The sequence below is a fragment of the Kogia breviceps genome, chromosome 17 (genome assembly GCF_026419965.1).
Source record: "Kogia breviceps isolate mKogBre1 chromosome 17, mKogBre1 haplotype 1, whole genome shotgun sequence".
Classification (NCBI taxonomy): Eukaryota; Metazoa; Chordata; class Mammalia; order Artiodactyla; family Physeteridae; genus Kogia; species Kogia breviceps.
The window spans coordinates 7,751,925-7,767,665 of record NC_081326.1 but is presented as its reverse complement, the minus strand read 5'-3'; the positions used below and the strand labels follow the sequence as shown (position 1 = coordinate 7,767,665).

General features: G+C 40.2%; 1 protein-coding gene across 26 annotated transcripts in view; it reads left to right on the top strand.

Annotated features, from left to right (window-relative positions):
- ASPH (aspartate beta-hydroxylase) overlaps positions 1-15,741 on the top strand; it is a 232,136-nt gene that overhangs the window by 60,182 nt on the left and 156,213 nt on the right. For 15 of the 26 annotated variants that reach the window (XM_067017973.1, XM_067017971.1, XM_067017970.1 and 12 more), the window contains 6 exons: positions 813-908; positions 3,775-3,849; positions 8,045-8,167; positions 11,580-11,612; positions 13,349-13,405; positions 13,900-13,950. In XM_067017973.1, the coding sequence (XP_066874074.1) occupies positions 813-908; positions 3,775-3,849; positions 8,045-8,167; positions 11,580-11,612; positions 13,349-13,405; positions 13,900-13,950 (435 nt within the window). The remainder of the gene's footprint in view (positions 1-812; positions 909-3,774; positions 3,850-8,044; positions 8,168-11,579; positions 11,613-13,348; positions 13,406-13,899; positions 13,951-15,741) is intronic. The other 11 variants (XM_067017982.1, XM_067017979.1, XM_067017975.1 and 8 more) reach the window with 2 other exon arrangements.

The following is a 15,741-nucleotide window of genomic DNA, read 5'->3' as shown; positions in this document are numbered from 1 at the left end:
GCTCATGACAGTCTAATTTAGTTTTCCTAAATAGTTGTATTTAATTGAGGATGTATTTTAATGTGCTACATATAAAATATCAAAGAACTAGCAGTATAATAGATTTTAGACCAACATTGACTTTAAAAATCATCTTTCATGTTAATTTACCTTGATGTCTTATTTTCCTTAAGACAAAAAAGGAAAAACATAATTTCTTTTTCCATATTTTTTTATGGAATAATATTGCTCATAAATGTTACCTTTAGAAGATTGTACATTGTGACTTATGTATTACTTCCTCTCATATTTAACTAGAATTTTCAAGAAGAATAATTATATATAAATCAAAATATGGTGTGCATTCAAATAACAGTAGAAGGTTCCAGAGTATCTTAATTGTCTTATTGCTGAATCTGGAGTCCAAGAGTTAGAATTTAGTCACTTACGAACACGAGAGGAGATTGAACTCATACTGAGTTTCTTTTGGCAAGTTCAGATATGACTTTTTATTTTATTTTGCTTATTGTTTTTGTGACTATATTTTAGAGATTTGTGAGTATTCAAACAATGATTTATTATTATTTTTTAAATGAAAAGTTAATTTAGGCAAAGAGATGTTAAAGGCCTAGGTGAAGTTAAAGAACAAACTATTTTCCTACTTCAGTTTTTAAGCATATCAACATTTTCATGTAATATAAAGTCTTGGAAACTTTGAAGTACTGGCAGTATTGATGAAGTGTTTGGAAACATTATTTTACTTGGTTTAAGATGTCAAAATTTTTTTTAAAAAGAAAGAAAACCTTAAGTTAACTTTGTGAATAAAAATGCAGGCCTTAAAGAAAGATCTGCTCCAAAGGCAACAACAGTCCCACCAGAAGAGACCGAGCCGTACCCTTGGCTGCAGGATCAGGTTCTGGAGGGGCCAGGTAAGCTTTCCTCTAATGCTGACTGGATGCACCTCAGCTGCCAGGTATCCCAGGTAGCAGTTTCCACTGTCATGTTTTACCCATAATTTTGTTTCACAATGTTTGCAGAGTAATAAAATGCTTTTTTCTCTTCTTCTGAAATTTTACAGTGAACTCTATTCTTTTCTAGAAAAAGATTTTACAGGATCGTTTTAATTTTTGAGATCAAGAATCCACGGCACAGGGGTTTCTCCTTGTCTGAACATAGGAACACTGTGAACTAAATGCTGTGTTTCCTGACTCCAAGTCCAGGACTGCTGTGCCATATTACAGTGAAAGTAAAATTACACACGTACTGTACACCAGTTTTGTCACATTATTTAATAGAGTAGGTCTACTGTGTTTCCGGTCTTTTTGATATGAGTCTCCTGTGTCCACAACAAAAGACTTCTCAGGCCTCCGTGTGATCCTCTGCGAAGCCTGTTTTACATCTGCATGAATTCATAGCTCATTTCAAGTATTTCCTCAGTCACTCAAGGGCCTGTGACCCATAGGATGAAAACTCCTGAAGTCTCTTGAGACATTGGTAAACGACATTTGGTTCCATTACTGTCATTTCCTGTTCGTGCTTTGATTTTTGTTGCAAAGTACTATTTAATTTCTGTACATTTTTCATTTATCAAGTAGTTCTCAAAAATTTGGTTCCATTTTGCCACCTATCGGAAGTGTTAGGTATGACACTGCATATTTACTGGCAACTTTATTACTGAGTCCAGATGGTATCGATACTTGGGCTGACTTTATCACTAGGTACTGGTGAATACTGTTGGATTTACCTTCCTTCCTTTTAATAAAAATCAATAGGTTGCTCTTATTTTTTGTTGTTGCTCAAATAATCCCAGGAGAATTTCCTGTCTCTCTCCCATTCCTGTAGAATTGCTGTAATCGTACCATGGCTTGAGAGCAAGAGTGATTTTTTTCTTTTTCTTTTTTTAAGTTTTATAATTTGAATGTATATTTGGATTTAGCACCTCAGTTTTACTTTGTACTAGATTAATGTATAATTTTAAAAAATCTTGGTTTTCAAAGCTGGTACTTACTCCGAAATGTACTATTTGCTTTCTCTCCTCCTTTTTTAATTCTTTGTTCATATTACTCTTTGCATATTACTGACAACTTGTCCTCCTAAGTCTTTCAGTTTGTTATCACCTCATATCCTTTTCAACTTCTTGGTGATATTTGATTTAGTTTAAATGTTGCCTTCTCAACCTTCCTCTTACCTAGGTCTTTACCTTCTGTCTTCTCTGACTACCCACGTATTCTATAAACAGAGGTACATATCTTTCATTAAAATACAATGAAATAACCACCCCTTTGGTCCCTGCAGTTCTCTCCATCTGCCCTCCAGTCTCTCTCCTTGTTGTACTAGCTACACTTTTGAAAGAAGAACTTGCAGTTGCTTTTTTGCCTTATTTACACTTAGTGTTTCACTCACTGCAGCCTGGGGTTTTTGTTTTTGTTTTGCCTTTACTCACCTTCCCCAGGGGAAAGGAGGGCATCAGAGACTCCTGGGAAGATGAAACAGAGTCACCAAGTTCTAAGCCAGTGCTGGTAGCAGATGATTTGAGAGAGGCATGTGAAGGCTAGATTGTGGAGGTCTTGCATTTCCTTCTGGGGCTTCAAGGAACTTAGATTTTCATCTGTTCAGGCAAAGGAGGCCATTAAAGTGTTTCAGCAGAGGAACAGAGTGCCAGTCTCTACTTCTCTTTACTCACATTGTATTTTCTGTGGTTAGTGCTGTCAGCAGTTGTAAAACTGGGAACTCCGCTAGGAAGCTGTCGTGGGCATTGTGTGAGGGAAGAACAGAGATTGGAAAGGTCTCCTATAATTCTGTGAGAACATGTATAAAAGTAGTTTGTGAAATAGAAACATCTATAAAAATAGAAGGCACTCTGTGCTTCAGAAATGGTTTTGTAGTATAATTAGCATAGTAGAATCTTACACTTTTTTCAATCTGAAGTTCAGATTAACTTACTCTGTCTTTGTCACTGAAGATTAGTTTGTCAGTGTAACTGATGTCGTTGGCATTATCTCACTTGATGGCAAGTCTGGTGCTACTTCTGTTTAGTGAAGATAGATGATGTCCGTTAGACAGAAAATTTATAATAGTGTCAATGTAATTATAGCTTCTTGTTTGTTGTGTGATGTTGCAATAAAGCCTGATAATTCGATAAGCACCACAGTGTCGTCGCAATGTCATTACCAATGTTGTTCACGTCTGTAATTTACATCATGACAGATGTGACTGTCAGATGAGGTTCTCCAAAGCTGAGAGGATTGTCTTGTAAGGTTTTCCACTCACGCTTCCTGACACCTTCTGGGAGCGGGCAGCCAGCCATCCCAGCCCTCATACCAGCCAGGGAGCCCTTTCCCTGGCTATTGGGAAAGACAGTGGTTGGCCATGTACTTTACTTTTATTGACCTCTTCTTACGCATTTAATCTTTATTTCCCAGTACTTCCTTTTCTGAAAGCTTCGCCCTTCCCATTTGCTTTTTCTATCGTTAGTGTGAATTTTGTTAACTAGAAACTGAAATAATTTTCCTCTGAGTTAGGTTTTTTTTTGAAGAGAAATCTGAACCCGAGTTAGTTTCCTGTGTTTTAAAAATCTTACGAAGTTGTTTAGCATCTATATCTGCTGTCAGAATAAACCCAACTCTAAATATCTACCATATTTGCCAACATAAAAAAAGGGCTAAGCTGATAGGAAAAGATACATAGTTGATTAGTCCAATATATTCATTTTAATGTGTATATGTGGAGGCCATATTTCATGTTCTACATTAATGTCTAGATTTTTTCTGCTTAGTTATGTTTTAATTATTTTAGGGCCTCAGAATATTGAAGATGAAGTACAAGAACAAGTTCAGTCACTTCTTGATGAAACGGTATACGCAGAACATGGTATGAATTAAAATCTGTTTCATGCATTACTAAAATAATGGTTAATTACCTAAAATGACTTGGATATTATTTTGAAATATAAATAATAAAGTGGGCTTTTAAAAAAGCTATTGGAGGACAAGTATTTCTAAAATAACACTACACTCATTTTACCCCATTTTATTGTTAAGAGAATAAGCAAACAGAGACCAGTGATACATCAAGAACAAATACATCAGCAACCGGGAGGAGGGGAATGGAACAGAACCGAGCGAGCTGTAATGGGCTCTCCTGGAGCTGTCTTCAGCCCTCAAGTTATACTGAATGCTTGGGTGGCCACCAAAGCAAAAAAGGGGAAACTTTAAATTATGTAGGTCATATTACTAGAGAAGAAGTAAACATGCTATTAAAGAATCTAAAAAGTTTCTTAGGTTAAGTTCTGTACAGAGAATATTAAATGATACTATAGAAACTAGTGTTTTTAAGATTTTTATAAGACTGTTTCTTGAAGCATCTGTTGATAAAAGCACAGAATATAACCCCAAAATGTAACAGAAGGATTTTGAAGAGGGCAGAACACGTGGTATCCTGATACTTACAGTGGTTTGGTGTGAGCTGAAGGTAGTCCTAGAGGAAAAAAATAATGTTTCTTAAAAACAAACAATTCCCTATCATTTAACTTGGGCTTTTGCAGGCCAGCTAAAGTATCTTATTCAGTCTTAGGTATTTTGGGGTTAAATGTAAAGCATCCCATCCAGCTCCATCTGTGCTCCTTTGGGGAGACCAGCTTTGGCTGCCTTGTAGGTTTCTGCCCTGGTCTCCTAGGGGTCTAGGAGCCTGTGTCCTTTTATTACCAGTTTCTTCTCAGCTAGAAAAGCTACTTCACCTGAGCATATCTGCCTGTATAAGCAAACGCAGGCTTTCCCTTCCTATATCTGTAAAAAATTTTTTTATTTTAACCTAACACAAGGATAATGCAATCTCAATACATGATTGATTTCAATATGTTGAGGTAAGTGCCGTGATGATGGAGAAACACATGCTGTGTGCTATGTGGGGTCAGCAGAGGCTTCCTGGAGAAAATGACACGCTATGTGCTGTGTGGGCTTAGCAGAGGCTTCCTGGAGAAAATGACACGCTATGTGCTGTGTGGGCTTAGCAGAGGCTTCCTGGAGAAAATGACACGCTATGTGCTGTGTGGGCTTAGCAGAGGCTTCCTGGAGAAAATGACACGCTATGTGCTATGTGGGGTTAGCAGAGGCTTCCTGGAGAAAATGATTTAGGAGAGTGAGAGGCCCGCGTACCGCAAAAAATAAATAAATAAATAAATAAGGTGAAGGAGATGTCAGCAGGGAGATCAGATGGGAGGTGGTACCGGTGACCCAAGTGAGTCGAGATGGTTGGTCAAACTAAATTTCACCAAAGGTTCCAAAGGTAGGGGAAGAAGGAAGTGAAGGGTGTGGTAGACATTTAGGTGGGTGGGTGCAGGATGCCAGACAGAGGAGAGAGGAATCCAGGCTAGCATTGGATTGTGTTCCTTGGACCTCTTCTTTTTTTTTTTTGGTTTTTTGTTTTTGTGGTTCGCGGGCCTCTCACTGTTGTGGCCTCTCCCGTTGCGGGGCACAGGCTCCGGACGCGCAGGCTCAGCGGCCACGGCTCACGGGCCCAGCTGCTCCGCGGCACGTGGGATCTTCCCGGACCGGGGCACGAACCCACGTCCCCTGCATCGGCAGGCGGACTCCCAACCACTGCGCCACCAGGGAAGCCCGGACCTCTTCTTTATCAAGACTATCTCTTTAGAAAATCACAGGCCATGACTTTAGATATTATTTAAATATTAAATATTGCTTCTGAATATATATCTACAGCCCTCATCGCTCATCTAAGCTCCTGGATTATCTAACTGTGTATTCTTATCTCTATTTGTATGTTTTATGGGTATCTCAGACTTAAAATGTTCCTAAAACTGAACTCTTTATTCCTCTCCATCTCACTGCTCCCCTGCAAAAATGTTTTACTCTTATTCTAGTCTTTAGTTGATGGTCTCCCTACCCACTTAGCTGCTTAAGCTAGCATCCTGGGCGTTTTCCTTGCCTTCTCTCTCCTCTTCTCCCCTCATGTGTAATCCACCAGCCGATCCCTTCTGCTTTGCCTCCAAAACGTATTTTGACTTCTGCCGTGTGTCAGCTACCACCATGCCCTCTTCCCATCCCCTTGGGCCCCTGTTTCCATCTTGGCTCCCCTGCACCCCCCGTTGGATGTCGCCGAGCCCACTGTGCCTTGTCTAGGCCTGGTCTCTCTCGCCCCTTGGTCACTTCTCTCTAGCTCAACTGACCTTCCCTTTTCGCTTTGTCATTGCCAGGCCCGTCCCTACCGTGGGGACTTTAACTTGCTCTGTCTTCTGTTGGTGTGTCCGTGTGTGCGTTCCAGTCTTCACATCTTATCAGGCCAAACTTGACCTCCCTGACACCGTCTCTAGAGTAGACTGTCTGTCCCTGTTATTCTGTATTTCATTGTCAGGTTTGGGTCCTGCAGTGGCATTTATTAGCTGTGTGGCTTTAGTCAAGTTCCTCAAGCCCCTCATCCTTCAAAGTGGGGTAATTGCTACCTCCTAGGGTTGGTGCAGCAGCTGCAAGAGGGCATGGCAGTGCCTCCGGTGAGGCCTAGCAAACTCTCAGGAGACTGTTTTCCTCATGGCAGGCTGTCCCTGGGCCATGGAGACTCACAGACAGTGTACAGTGCTCAGCTGGTTTCCCTATGAGAGCAGAGGCTTCCATTGAGTAGAAGGCTGAAAGAGCTCAGTCCTGCTCACATAAAAACTGTAAAATTAGACTGAGTACGTGAGAGTAAGGGAAAAGGAACGTGGCAAGAAGAAAAGAAGAGAAAGAGTTGTACGTTTAGTGACAGGAAGAATTGGTGATTGATTTGATGAGAAGCAGGAAATCTCAAGTGAGGAGAAACAAGATAGCGGGCTGTGATGACAAGACAGAAGACAGACAAACAGTATCAACATAAAAGGGCCTAATAGTCCAGTAACACCTGAGAGCATCACTGGGCCACACCAGAAGTAAAGTGACTAAGGACCCTGTCCTGCAGTGTGGTGGGGGGTAGCTCAGTAGCAGTAGAAGTAGTAGTATTGTTATTACTGAGATGATGGTGGTAAAAATTTAAACGACAGCAGAAGCAGCACAGCAACAATAAAACCTAAATACTTATTATGGGCCAGGCTTTTTTCTAAGTGCTTCAGTCCTCCCCACAATGCTGTGAGTAGGTTCTCTTATTATTTCTTTTTTATGGAAGAGAAAGCTTAGGCACAGAATCATTAAGCAACTCTCCCAGGGTCACACAGCTGGTCTAGAGACACACCTAGATCTGGAGTGACTGCACACTCCTAGAGCAGTACCGCACTGCACACCTAAGTCTAGTTCCCTTGAGTTCTCTCGTTAGAGTGCTACATCCAGAGCATCCTCTGCTTGAGGCCATGGCAAGTTACTACTGGGAGAATGTCTTACACCACGATGACAAGCCAACCCGTGTGGCAGTGGAGTAACGTAGCATGTCCAAATCCACACAAGAGCAGCAGAATGGTTCAGTGTATCGTGAAAATCTCAGAAGAGAAAATGAGCATCTATGTATAACTTAAAGGCTAAACATAGGAACCTTTAGAAGCGAAGTATAATGCAGCTGAACCAACGTGGATGGCCTGGCATACGGTTTAGCTGGTGGCCTCATGTTCTTCTTGTAGTAGAATATTTGCAGAGTTACTTAAGATTGTTACATGGAATTTTACGTCAGTTCTCAGTGGAAGGTCGCAAGGTGACCTTTCCTCTGACCTAGCGATAATTGAAGAGGCAAATATAGTAAGAATTCTGAATTCATTTATTCACTTATTAAATACGTATTGAGAGCTTCCTATGGCTAGTCACAGCCCCAGGGGCTGGGCATACATAGTCACCAAAATATGTGAGGTCCCTATCCTTGGTGAGTTTATGTTCTAGTGAGAGAAGACCTGTTACCCCCTCGGGTGGACTAGCCCTTGGCCAGAGAGAGGACACAGTTTCAGCATGTGCAGTGGCCCAGAAAAGGGGCAGAGCGTGCCGAGCAGCTGAAGTGGGTCTGTGGCAGCCTTTCAGATGGGGCGTCTGTGTCTGTGTTGGCTGCTGCCTGGGGCCCTTGCTGTAGACCTGTGTCACTGTGTTCATTATCATTGTTCAAGGAGAGGACCTGCACCAAGAACAGGATGGACCAGCAGGAGAACTGCAGCCCGAAGGTGGTATCTTTGCAGGAGGTGTTACAGATGACAGATATGAACCTGTGGGAACTGGAGCAGTGCATGAAGGTAGAACACATTTTTTTGGTTTCAAAGTAAGACACAGTAGGTAATTTGTAATTACGATTATTGACATTTTCTTAGACACCTTTAAAACCAATATTTAGCTTTTATCTAAAGTTTTTTTTTAAGTTGAACCTGAAAACTTTAGTTAAAATCAGTCTTTTCCCTAAAATAAATAGATATCCCAATTTTTAAATTCAAAATGCGTTAGGGGAAATTCTAAGGATATATACGTTTCTTATAGGATGTAAGTGAAATCCTTCAGCACATTTACTTTTACTGTACTCTCCTTCCTAGAGTACCATTTGTTGTAAGAAATTCAAACAACTGATGAAATATTGACCTCGATAATCTATCACAGGCTCTTGTTCTAAAATAAACTCTATAATTACAGTGGGTAGAATACAGTTCATAGCCTAGGCATTGGCAAACGTTTTCTGTAAATGGCCAGCCGGTCAATATCTTAGGCTTTGCGGACCATGCAACCTCTGTCCCAACTACTCATCTCTGCTACCACAGTGCAAAAACAATTAGACAATGTCTAATTGGATAAAGTGTAGCCGTGTTCCAGTAAATTTTTAAATTAGAAAGTCAGGAGGCAGGCCCAATGTAGACTACATATGGACCACAGTTTGCTGACATCTGTGTATATCAATATTTTAAATTAAATGCTGGTTATTTAAATATCAGTTGAGTAGTTTACTTTGTATTATTTGCAATAGGCAAGTCATAATTATTGCTATTCACTACTGACATATAGAAAAATTTTTATTCATATACTTATTGCTCTGCTCTGCTTTAATGTGAGGCTACCATGATTATTTGGAGCCCTGCTGAATTAAGTCCACATGCTTTGTTCTTTCGGTATCTACTCTCTGTACTCTTTCTCAAAGTGGTCCTTTAAAACCTTAGTGGTTTTAAGCCACAAGTTTTGTACTCTGACTGATTTTTGTCATTTTATTTAAAGTATATAAATGATATCATTTTATACTTAAAATGAGTACTAAGGGAACCTTGTTTATTTAAGAGGGATGTTTTATTTCTAAAGAGTGATACAAGAAAACAAGCCTATGATGAAACCAGGGGGAGTGGTTGATGGCACCAACACAAAGTGAACGTTTACACGGTGCACCCCGCTGTGTGGTAATCGTCAGAGTCTGTAGGACCCATGTAACAACACAGCACCACCGGCCGCAGAGGGTCTGGACTGGAGGTGCCTGGTAGGGTTCAAGGGTTAGCTCAGCCTATGTTGAGTTCAGAGAGCCGGACAGAACGGTAAGAAACAGGCGGTAGATGGGATCCGCAGCGCTAGTCAAGGTAGGAAGGCCTGGAGCCATAGGGTCGTGGACTCAGAGAGACAACCACTTATGAACATGATCCACTAAGATGGGCTGGCATCCCACCACGTCACTTCCGATCCTGGCTGCATTTCAGTATCCCCCGGGGAGCTTTTAAAAGAATTCCGGGGACCCACCCTGATCAAAGTGAAGCAGAGTGTTTGGGGTGCGGGGGCCCCCAAAATGGGTGATTGTAAAAGCTCCTCGGGGGATACATAATTGCTGCCGGCCTTGAGCCCAGGTGTGGTTGGGCTGTTTCCTGTCTCCTGGGCCTCCCCTCACTTCCTGCTCTGCTGTGTCTGCACGGGTTAAGGCTGGTGCTCGGAGCCAGTGGGGATCAGGCAGAACACACAGGACTCGTCCCAGCCACCTAAGAATCGAGAGGTCAGGTAGCCTCAGAACATGCAGTTGGCAAACGGTTGCAAGGACTGTTTTAAAGCATAAACCTTATGAAAATGTTAAGTATGTCTACTTCTCACAATATTTATTATATTGGGGAACTACTTGAGAAGCAGACAGCTCCTAATTTATGAATGAATGTATTTCCAAAAGCTTATATTGATGCCTGTGGTTGAGAGCAGAAAATGCACTTTTCCATAGAAATAACGTTAAAAGTGATGGTTTGGTTTCCATACGAACCTACAGAACTGTATATAATGCATAATTTGGGGGAGAAAATGTAAGTTCAAAATGCTTTTGAACTTGTGTTTGAGTCCAGCTGGATAGTGCATTGAAAATAGGCATTTACAGACTAGCTTTTGAACTTCAGACCTTTAGTTATCATGCATATCATGATTTCTATGGGAAAAACATTTCTAAGCTCTGAGTGGGAATGCTGATGAAATGATTTCCACACTTCCCTGGAATCTCTTGCTGTCTCCCATCTTCAGCCAGGATAGCTCAGGAAGATGGACAGTTGCTCAGAATTTTGGTGTCCTAGATGCTGCTTACACAAAAAATTTCAGTTAAGACCCTCAAAGAATCTGAAACATAAGGCATTGGATATTTTTGAGGTTAGGAGTTACAGATTGGGAGTAGGAAGAAACACTTCTAAAAAGTTCGTAAATTGAAGAAACCTTATTTTCTGACCTAATTTTTAATTGGGACATAGATTCAGTTTGAACATAAAAGTTGCTTGTTAAAAGTCTTCAGAAACTAGGACTTCCCTGGTGGCACAGTGGTTAAGAATCCGCCTGCCAGTGCAGGGGACATGGGTTCGAGCCCTGGTCTGGGAGGATCCCACGTGTCGCAAAGCAACTAAGCCCCTGTGCCACAACTACTGAGGCTGCGCTCTAGAGCCCGCAAGCCACAACTACTGAAGCCCATGTGCCACAACTACTGAGCCCACGAGCCACAAATACTGAAGTCCATGCGCCTAGAGCCCGTGCTCCGCAACAAGAGAAGCCACCGCAATGAGAAGCCCACTCACCGCAGCGAAGAGTAGCCCCCAGTCACCGCAACTAGAGAAAGCCCGCGCGCGGCAACAAAGACCCAATGTAGCCAAAAAATAAATTTAAAAAAAAAGTCTTCAGAAATTAAAAATATTTACACTCCATGTGGCTGTTAAATAACAAGGGTCACATGAGTGGCAGCACTTTGCCATCAGCAGTACGTGGGTGAAGGTATCAACCCGTTTACCTTTTAGCTCCCCAAATGTGTAAAGGCTCTGGGTTCTTCCTTTGTGCTGTCGTGTGGAGACGATGTGCTTTTGCTCTAGAAAATGGCAGGAATGTCTAGAAAATAGAACAGCACAGTGGAATGTGATGGGGACATAGCTTTGTCACCTCGGTGTTACTCTGTCTAAATCTTTCTCCCTCTTTAGCCTACGTTATAGTATTTGTTAACCTCGTGGGGTTGTTAAGTGGATCATATAAGAGAATGTGTGAGACGTTTCTAAGCGTAGTTCTAGTGAAAGATAAAGTGTTTAGCAGACATTTAATTGATATTTTCATGTTTTATTTTAATAGTTATTTGCTTTCAAAAAAAATCAATGATAAACATTCATTCAGATATACATATACAATATATAAACATACCATTTTATGAAAGTAACAATATTTATTTAATGTTATTTTTTTCAGAAACTGAAGATAGCTACCATGTAGAAGAGACAGGTGAGATTTTAATTTAATACTATTCTTTTTTACTTAGAATGAGTCTTTTCCTATAAAAGAGCATCGTGAGAAAGATAGCATTATTTATTAATTTTAATATATTTTATATCAAATATCACATAATAGTGTGTGTGTATATGTATGTATGTATGTGCATATATATACATACACACACGCATATATATATGAATATAGTTTTTGTGCTTTTTTTTTTTTTTTTTTTTTGTGGTATGCGGGCCTCTCACTGTTGTGGCCTCTCCCGTTGCGGGGCACAGGCTCCGGACGCGCAGGCTCAGCGGCCATGGCTCACGGGCCCAGCCGCTACACAGCACGTGGGATCTTCCCGGACCGGGGCACGAACCCACGTCCCCTGCATCGGCAGGCGGACTCTCAACCACTGCGCCACCAGGGAAGCCCAGTTTTTCTGCTTTTGAAGTCTACTTCCTGAGGATAAATTCCCAGTAGTGGGATTATTAGGTCAAAAGATAATGTGGGAGTTTGGGATTAGCCAGATGCAAACTAGTATATATAGGATGGATAAAGAACAAGGTCCTACTGTATAGCAAAGGGAACTATATTCAATATCCTGTGATAAACCGTAGTGGAAAGGAATATTAAAAAGAATGTCTATATATATGTATAACTGAATCACTTTGCTGTACAGCAGAAATTAACACCACGTTGTAAACCAGCTATACGTCAATATAAATAAATAAATAAATAAAATAGGAAAAAATAAAAAGAAAGATAAGAGAACAAAAGATAATCTATACAAAGAAGGTAACTAATAAGAACCTACTGTATAGCACAGGGAACTCTACTCAATACTCTGTAATGACCTATATGGGAAAAGAATCTAAAAAGGAGTGGATATATGTATACGTATAACTGATTCACTTTGCTGTACAGCAGAAACTAACACAACATTGTATTGGGTTGGCCAAAAAGTTTGTTTGCGTTTTTTCATAAGATGTTACAGAAGAACCTGAACTCTACTCCAACTCTACTCCAATAAAAATTAATTAAAAAAAGAAAAAAAAAGATACTGTATAATTGCATGTTTTGTAGTCTTAAATTAACAAGTTAGTGAATGGTCAAAATTGTGTATTGTCACATGTCACGTGTCCCCAGAAGGTATGACCACACTGGAGACGGACACTCCATCTTCCCATAAGCCTGTGTTGTTGGCCGGGTTTTCTTCCAGTGTTGGGATAGATCCCTCTTTCTGTGCTTAAGGACCACAGGATATTGTTGGCTGGCATTTAGGACCTATATTATTTCAACAATAAGCACCTGTAAACACTAGACTTGCATTGCAGTCTGGGGGTGCTCAGGTGTTGAGTCCAAGTTACGGGCTGGGAATGTGTGTCCTCGCTCAGGCTCACTCAGGCAAGTGCCTGCTGGGTGCCTGGGAGGAGGGTTCGCCTGCACTGCTCTCTCCGTGTCTCTACCTCACTTTTTGTTTTGTGAATATGGTTGAATTTGCATAAGCTAAATGAGAATACAGCTCCACGATTCTGTGGTTCAATTACACTGATGATGGAGACTTTCTTATTTACCTTTGTATTTGGCATTTAGCACAGTTAGTACCTGTGTGTTTCATGAATGAATGTAAGTTTGAGCATCATTTTGATTTGATTTCTCTCTTTACTAGAAATTGTGCTTGTTTTTAACTATCAAGTGTAATCCTTTTCTGAGACATATTTGTAATTTCCTAATTGTTTCCTAATTTATAGCTTCACCAGCCTACAGTCAGCATATGGAAGACATGATATATGAACAGGAAAATCCAGGTTTGTGATATATGTTTCTGTTTGAAGCAGTGGCCAAGGTCATTTTCAACCAAGGTTAATGATTCATTCTGATACAACATAGAAATCTCTTTATAATACTCAGTCATTTTTGTCTGCCCATATATTATATACAATTTCTGAATATAGTTTAATATTACATGAAGAAATGGGGGAAAAGGGGATGTGTTTTTCAGACCACTGTTGGGATTTTGATCTTTGTAGAGAGGATACTGGAAAGAATATTTGGAAATGAATGAGGCAGTATGATTTAGTAGGGCCAGACTGGGTACAAACCCTAGTTATGCTCCTTCCTATCTTTGTAACTGGAGAGAAAATTATGGAATGTTATTCAGCTTAAATTTTATTAAATAATGATACTGTCTATCTTACACATTTGTGAGGTTTAGAATTAATTTGTAAATATTTTAGATTAGTGTCTAGCAATGTGTTTGGTTTGTTCAGGTTTGTCAAAAATGTATGTTTTTTCTTTTTAGATTCCAGTGAACCAGTGGTAGATGATGCTGGAAGAATGTATCAAGAAGCAGGTACAGATGTTTTCATTAGATGTTAGACATACTTCCAGCTCTGTGGCTGTAATGCTCTGTTAACCTGGTGACTTTTCTTTCGATGGGTGAAAGACATAATTTTAACACCTAATACAAGACTTTCTGCTTGGCAACAAAATTAGATTATTCAAAGAATATCAGGCTTTCATAGTTCGTCTCATCTGCCACCACCTCACAACAAAAGAGGATATTAATTCCTAACGTTTCTTTTGAATGTCTTGCTTTATGCGAATCTGAGGAGTTTTTTTTGTTTTTGACAACAATCCCTCAGTTTTATTTTATTTTATTTTATTTTTTAACGTCTTTATTGGAGTATAATTGCTTTACAGTGGTGTGTTAGGTTCTGCTGTACAACAAAGTGAATCAGCTACACATATACATATATCCCCATAACCCCTCCCTCTTCTGTCTCCCTCCCACCCTCCCTATCCCACCCCTCTAGGTGGTCACAAAGCACCGAGTTGATCTCCCTGTGCTATGCGGCTGCTTCCCACTAGCTATCTATTTTACATTTGGTAGTGTAGATATGTCCATGCCACTCTCTCACTTTGTCCCAGCTTACCCTTCCCCATCCCCGTGTCCTCAAGTCCATTCTCTACATCTGCGTCTTTATTCCTGTCCTGCCCCTAGGTTCTTCAGAACCCCTTTTTTTTTTTTAGATTCCATATATATGTGTCAGCATATGGTATTTGTTTTTCTCTTTCTGACTTACTTCACTCTGTATGACAGTCTCTAGGTCCATCCACCTTACTACAAATAACTCAATTTCATTTGTTTTTATGGCTGAGTAATATTGCATTGTATATATGTGCCACATCTTCTTTATCCATTCATCTGTTGATGGACACTTAGGTTGCTTCCATGTCCTGGCTATCGTAAATAGAGCTGCAATGAACATTGTGGTCCTTGACTCTTTTTGAATTATGGTTCTCTCAGGGTATATGCCAAGTAGTGGGATTGCAGGGTCATATGGTAGTTCTATTTAGTTTTTTAAGGAACCTCTGTACTTTTCTGCATAGTGGCTGTATCAATTTACATTCTCACCAACAGTGCAAGAGGGATCCCTTTTCTCCACACCCTCTCCAGCATTTATGGTTTGTAGATTTTTTGATGATGGCCATTCTGACTGGTGTGAGGTGACACCTCATTGTAGTTTTGATTTGAATTTCTCTAATGATTAGTGATGTTGAACACCCTTTCATGTGTTTGTTGGCAATGTGTATATTTTCTTTGGAGAAATGTCTCTTTAGGTCTTCTGCCCGTTTTTGGACTGGATTGTTTGTTTCTTTGATATTGAGCTGCCTGAGCTGCTTGTATATTGGGGGGATTAATCCTATCTCAGTTGCTTCGTTTGCAAATATTTTCTCCCATTCTGAGGGTTGTCTTTTCGTCTTGTTTATGGTTTCCTTTGCTGTGCAAAAGCTTTTCAGTTTCATTAGGTCCCATTTGTTTATTTTTGTTTTTAGTTCCATTTGTCTAGGAGGTAGGTCATAAAGGATCTTGCTGTGATTTATGTCGTATAGTGTTCTGCCTATGTTTTCCTCTAAGAGTTTGATAGTGTCAGGCCTTACATTTAGGTCTTTAATCCATTATGGCTTTATTTTTGTGTATGGTGTTAGGGCTTTTTCTAATTTCATTCTTTTACATGTAGCTGTCCAGTTTTCCCAGCACCACTTATTGAAGAGGCTGTCTCTTCTCCTTTGTATATTCTTGCCTCCTTTATCAATCATAAGGTGACCATATGTGTGTGGGTTTATCTCTGGGCTTTCT